At 45.1% G+C, this 6887-nt stretch overlaps 1 protein-coding gene across 1 annotated transcript; it reads right to left on the bottom strand.

The window, feature by feature from the left end:
* Window positions 1–2856: 2856 nt before the first annotated feature.
* On the bottom strand, window positions 2857–6152 carry LOC122656660 (protein QUIRKY). Its single transcript, XM_043851271.1, has one exon. It carries the CDS (start codon window positions 5981–5983, stop codon window positions 2864–2866), a length of 3120 nt encoding a protein of 1039 aa, XP_043707206.1. The 5' UTR covers window positions 5984–6152; the 3' UTR covers window positions 2857–2863.
* Window positions 6153–6887: the final 735 nt, after the last annotated feature.

Below are 6887 nucleotides of genomic sequence, written 5' to 3' on the forward strand. Positions count from 1 at the left end.
AAAAACAAAATAGAAAAGTAAAAGATTTGATGTAGGGAGGTGCTAATTAGTGGTGAATAGGTTGATTATCAGATGAAGACTTGAGTTGATCATATATATGTCTGTTTTGCCATCCACACCGACCTTATATTTGAAGGAACATTCTCTTCAGGCTTGGTTGAAAAATATGCCTTGTGTTCATCTGCATGGCATGCATACTTTTGGAGATGGTAGCTGTAGAAAGCATGGGAAGATTCTATTATTAATTTAATGAAAGCTTAATGCTATGTTTTTCCACCTTAGGTCAATTAGTTCCTTTCCAATTTTGTTCTTTGGTCTCTTTTTATTTAATACCTATCTAATTCTTTTCTTCTGAGGAAATTTAAAATTTTAAAATAATAATAAATAAATAAAGAAGGGAATGTGTGCTAGTGGTGGGTGGTTGGGGTGGAGATCTATAGGTAGGGCTGAGTTGTGCCACTAATCAATCTCCTTAAGATCATAGTCATCTCAAAGTGCAATATAGAGAGTTTAGTTTTCATTATAATATGAACCTCAATCTACTCTCTTTCATAAGTAATGTGGGATTTAAAATTTTCTTCTATTTTGCTTTACAAGAAGCAACATTAACAAGATCTTGGATTCAAATCTTGCAAGAGGAGACAAAAACAAGGGAAACCAAAAAAGATATTTTGGAACTTATTTGCACTTGTAAATTCATTAATATAACACACGAAAACACATGAAGGTAAAGAAAACATACTTTTTTGCCTAACTCTACAAGTTTTTTGGTACTAAAATTCCAAACATCTAAGATTTGAACAGATCTATCCTCCTCTCTGATTCTATTTTCCTCCAGCCAGCCAATCTCAATGAATTGTCAACAAATTTGAATTGGAATCAATTTATGGAAATTGATCTGATTCCCAATTCCAAGTTTTAAAACCTTATTGCAAGTGAACTTTGTATCGGGTGGAGGGGGAGGAACAACCAAATAAAGGTGTGAATTGCAAGGGAAGTGAGATTCAGTGGGCAAGGAAATTTTTTTGGGCTATAATTGGCCAAAAGTGCGAGAATATGTGGTGCAGAATTTGCTTTTAAAATATGAAATTTTGCCAAAACAAAATTTTGTCCAAGATGAGAAGAGAATATCTCAGCCGTCAATGTCTCTGTGAACCACTATGGATATCTGGAAAACTTTGGACATCCAGAACTGAAAACTGTTATCCGAATGTTTATTGGCAGAATTTTTTTGGGTAGAAAAGACTTTATAAAGATATTCATCATGTATCCACCTTGCCAGAGAGTCAGTCAAGCTATTAATCTTTTTTAGAATAAATTGAAAATTACAAGACAAAATGTGAAGATAAGTATAAAATATCTTCTAGGATTGATCTTTATCTCCAAAAGGGAATTGGAAGAGTTCTTGTGAAGATGGGTGATCCTTATTATCAAACTCAACTATTAGATTATCACAGCACTATTGCTTCAAGTAAACCGGAACGGAAAACCATATCCTTATGGCCAGAGTAGTTTGCAGGATCCAAGTTTGGTTTTGTTGTCATAATTCATAATACATTTATGAGCAAGTGCAATAGATACAGAATTTTTTTTTTGTTTTTGTTTTTGTTTTTGTTTTTGTTTTTGGGGCAAGAGATCTCTACTTGATCGCATGGTTTCTATACAAGTATTTAGGCCAATGGATGAACACGCCTGGGTATCTACCCATGGGACAAAGGATCAGGATCATCTCCAGGAAACCCAGTGCCCAGGGGGTAGGTATCCAATGGTTGAGCTGTGCTACACACATCTCAGCAAATGTCTAGAGATGTGTGCATCACATCCCAATGGCTGGCAGCATCGTGGGTGTGCTAGGCTTCCCGAAGACAAGCTAAATTCATGGGACAAAGGTATCATCTCACGGTGCCTCGTGTGAAAGCATAGAAAACAAGTATAGATTTTTTTTCCTTTTTGTATTTTGGTTTGCTCACTTCTGTAGTAGCATTGCATGACAAAATACAGCTTTAGCAATTAAAAATTATGATAAAGCACCTTCAATATGGTTGAGTTCTATGTGATTCATCCAGGCCTAGCTTAAGTAAGAATGAAATCTAAAACCAGATTGGATATACTTTGCTACTGTAAAGTTAAAACTTCCCAACCCATTGAAACCAATTTGTCTATGAGAGAGACAATTGCGAATCAATCAACCAGTTGGACTCCATCTCTGCTTAATAAACGGGCATTTATTATTAGACTTTTATCCTTCCCTTGTTCTTCTTTTCTAGTGATGGACCAATCTTTCCTAAAAAATATTTGACTTCTAGACCATTTTTCTAAGCTTTATCTGTCACAAAGGCGAAATATGTTTGGCACTTTCCACATGAATAAAGTGCTCGATTCACATGTTGGCCTACCTGCCATGTCCACATGAACACTTAATTACTTATCAGAGCCATTGTCGTACGAACAGTACCAAATTGTAAATTTGTAATCCCAATACACTCATTCTAATTAATTCTCTCGCCATGTTCTAGATTTTCCCGCTCTTCTTCTGCTCTTTTCAGTCATCACCAATGACCAAATTGCTTCTGCCTCCTCCACTTCTTTTCTTGTTGCCGTTGTCAAATCAATCAATCAATCAATCAATCAATCAATTAATCAATCAATCCATTATTAGAGAAAGAATAGCGAAGGGAGGTAAGAAAGTGAAACAATAACATATAAAAATGGGAACAAAGAACAGGTCAGTTACCTTCAAAACCCATCCCCCTCTCTCTCTCTCTCTCTCTCCTTCCCCCAGAATTTATGATGTTATTATTAATGTATCCACAGCGGTAATCAACGAAATTACGCAGACCCTGCTCTGCCTCTACCTTGTAACCTAAATCAATCGGTCGGACAAACTTGGAAGGCGCCGGAAAAAGTTTAAACTCGCCGGCGGCATCGGCTCTCTAAACATTGGATGCCTTAAGAAATAGAAACCAAGAGCTACTGCCACCATCTTGTGTGGGACCACGTACAACACCACCGCCACCATCAAGCACACTCCAATGAACAGTCGCGTGGCCCTTGGGTCCCGCCAACTCACCAACGCCTGCAATCTCTCCCCTTGTGTCGCGAAGTCCCCCAACACCGTCTGTATCCTTGCTGCCAACGTCCTTAGCCTATCATATCGGGCTCTTATAATATCTGCTGGCATTGTACTCGGCATCGTATCCAACTCCTCGTCCAGCTCATCCGGGTCAACCATTTCGGCCTGCGAGAGCCGAATATCCATTCCGGCCGGAATCTTTGGCCGGAACCGATAATACCAGACCCCGACAAGGAACACGTACAAGAATCCCGTCGGCACTATCAGTTCTGGGAACCACACCAGCACCAAGTACAGCACGTGCACTAACACTGTAGTGACGGAATTCCTCCACCGTCGGATGTCATCCAGCCATCTCGCCAATCCTACGGCCCATCCAAGCACCGCCATGATCCTGAACCAATTCGCCTTGCTTTTCCTCATACTCCACGTGTGTGAATCCGCATCGAGCATGCACTTTACAACCTCTTGACCCAGTGGTGGTTCGGACCGTCCAAGCCACGCTGCCACCATCTTTATGGCAGCCCCACGCAGTGCTTCCTGCTGAGCCACCCCGAGTGGGCGGAGGTAGTGCATTCGAGGGAGCAACGGTTGCCCATAAATCGCACATGTGTCGGGCAGTAAGGAAGGACAAGCGAACCTCACCGCAACCTCTATCTCGCCCATCTTCTTCAATCCTGATCTCAGAAGCACCAGTAAGGGATACGAGTTGGTATACACCTTGTTGCTCTCCAACGTCGACACGCGTATACGTACCTTGCCGATACGGCGGTCGGGCTTTTCTTCCGTGATATCAGCGAACATACGCCAGTTGTCAAACACTCCAATTGTCAGCACCGTGCAGGGATCGTAGACCTGCCACGTGTACTGTTCATTCCATCGGGGATCGAAACTGTCAGTGACGGTCCTGGTCCGAACCCACTTTTTCCCATACTTGGCCACACAGTAAGCATCTGTGGCGCCTTTGCCCCCACTTTTTGTCTTCATCGGAAGCAACCCACGGGCCCCGAGAATCCCCAGCTCTAAAATTCCGATTGGCGGCTTCCACAGTTGCTTCGCCGTCGGACGGAAATCGCTACTCAGGTGCGCCGCTTCGTCGAGCACGTGATAACCACCTTCCAAGCAGAGCCGCAAATTAATCCTGCCGCAATAGGACCCACCACCACCACCTCCACCTCCGCCGCCGCCTTCCAACACGAGCCACTTGGAAGCCACGGGACGCTCGTCTACACGCTGTTCGATGGAATTCAACGCCACGACGACGTGCCCGAGAAGCACGGCCTCTTTGCTCGTCCGGTCCTCTACTAGTATGATCAATTCGTCTTCCAGGGGCTCGCTTGCAACGAAGACGTAGTCTTCGTTCCAGAAGAAGGATGAGCCGTGATTGCTGGTGGCGCGTCGTGTTCGTATGGACTGAAACCCTAACTGTGCTTTCATCCGTACATCTGGAACTGTTGCCGGGGGAGGAGGTTGTGAAGAGAAGTGCAGGTCTTGAGCTTCGATGACTGTAACCCTTAGGTACCATAGCTTCGGCGACTGGTATACTTTCGAGCGAGTGTGGCTCACGTACGGAGAGTCCGAGCTCCATGACTCGGGGAACGCGTCGTCGGCCTGAGTGCCGATCCAGACCGATAGCTGAATGTCGCCGGAGACCCTGCCGGAATGCTGATCCTCGCCGCCACCTTCTAGACGGTACCATTGCGGAGCCAAAGGACTGTCCGGTGGATCCCTCACCGGAACGTCGGATAAATCGAAACAAACGCCACCGAGAAAGGCTTCAGACGCTCCGTCCCAGACAGCGATCTCCAACGTGACGCTCGCAGTATCCGGCCTATTGTAGCCAAGAGCGAAGACCTGGTGCCACTCAGGATTCCCAGAAGGTTCGCCGGGCCTGTGAGTCGCATGTTTCGATCTGACATTGTAGCTACCAGTGTGAATCTTCACGTAAGGACTTTCGTTCGCTAAAAGGCCACGAGCCTTCACGATTCGGATAAACAGATACTGCATTGGCTCAACCAGATCGTAAGCTGAAATCCGCTCATTTTCGCCGGTGAACTTGGCGGTGATCACCCTCGGTGCGTATTCCCCATTTGATCTCCTCAGAACCCTAACTCGTTCGGTGGTAACTCGCTCCCCACTCCCTACTCCACAGGTCTGCATCTTTCGTACTTCCGGAGGGAAATGTGATGGTTCCGTCTGTGTTGGTCCTGCCGGCGGGAAAGACTCATTCGGTGGTATGTTGTGGCGGTGCTCAACTTGTACGGTTGCCGGGGGAGGCGACTCTTCAATTATGACGATCGGCGGTGGCTCTGCCATTTCTTGAGCCGTTTCCGAAGGCATTGGAATCTCAGGCGAGTACCTATCCTCCTCCCGCACCATCATCACCGGCGATCTCTTGGCTTCCACTACTTGGGTTACCGCCTCCTTCTCCTGCGGTGGTTCTCCCTCTGTTTTCTGTTCGTCAATCTCATCGTAATAGTAAATTCTCAACCCGATTTCGCCTTTAATCCAACTGAAGACGCTTTTCTTCTCCAAAGGAAAGTATATTAGACCTTCTTCCCCTCTCTTGACGAACTGAGTCCCATAGAGCTTCACTCGACCGAGGAAGTGGTTCTTGCGGGAGCTTCCACCGCCGCTCCCCATCTTCTTGTCGTTGAAGACATCGATTTCTAACTCTTCGGCATCCATAGTCTTGGGATCGGTGACGATGAACTCGAGCTTCTCGTTCCATAATGGATTCAGATCTCTGAATTTGGTGGAAGTCCGCTTCCTCTGCCCATCAAAATCTGCAATGACGTAAGGGCTGGAGCTGCCTTGGCCGTCTTTGGGGAGAAGATCGCGAGCGTCGATGACTTCAACTACTAGCTTCCGTGTCGTCTGTAAAAGGTGAATGGTCGATGTTGTAGTCATCTTCGCTTCATCTTTGTCGGAAAATCACTTTTCCGAGTGTGAAAACTGAAACGCCGGTTCAGCGGCGAAGGATGCAAAAGAGGATTAGAGAAGAAGGAAGAGGGAGTGAGGTGGCGGAAGTTACGCTTCTTTTGCCTCCTTTTAGTTTATTTCAATTTTTTTTTGCCTTTATAGAAGAGATTGCTTTTTAACATCTTCCGATTTTTGTTGAGAGAATGTTTTTGGAAATGTTGATTGGGTGGGTGCAGCTATGGCCTGTGGGAGAGATTAGATTCCATTCCTTCTCGCGAAGGTTAGTTGCGTTTGCACTTTGCATGGGAAAAGGAAAGTAGAGAATTCGAAATAAGAATGCGATTTCTTCCCTTCCCTTTCCTCTCTCTCTCTCTCTCTCTTGCCTTTAAGTTAAACTTATCTTAAGCAGTCCAAATTGTGGGAGGTTCGGACTGAGTTGGGCCAATTTCCAGAATGTCCTGTTCAAAACCTCATGCACACGTTTACCTGAGCGCTCCCTAGTCAGCCCAAAACAAGGGAAAATGCAGTGTTTGGAATTCTACTCCGATCTTGTTCCCATGAAAGTTTTTGAGGCGTCTTGCGTTTGATAGCTCATCTCAACAATTAATTATTGGTCCCATTGTACTATCTGTTATCTCACCTCCCTTGGCCCTTGGCCCTTGGCCCTTGCCCCTTCGTTTACAGGGTGTATCTAGTGCAGGAGGTTCCTCTTAGTACAGGGTCTAATATGGTCATAATGTACGCAGCCATACCCTTACTTTACGAAGAAATTGTTTCCTGTGACCCTGGCCCCTTTGTTTGATTACATTTTTTTACCTTTGCTGATGGAGCCTGGTCATCGAGGCAATCCTATGGTAGTCTTGGTAGGTTATTCATAATCAGCATGGGTAGT

The sequence above is a fragment of the Telopea speciosissima genome, chromosome 3 (genome assembly GCF_018873765.1).
Source record: "Telopea speciosissima isolate NSW1024214 ecotype Mountain lineage chromosome 3, Tspe_v1, whole genome shotgun sequence".
NCBI lineage: Eukaryota > Viridiplantae > Streptophyta > Magnoliopsida > Proteales > Proteaceae > Telopea > Telopea speciosissima.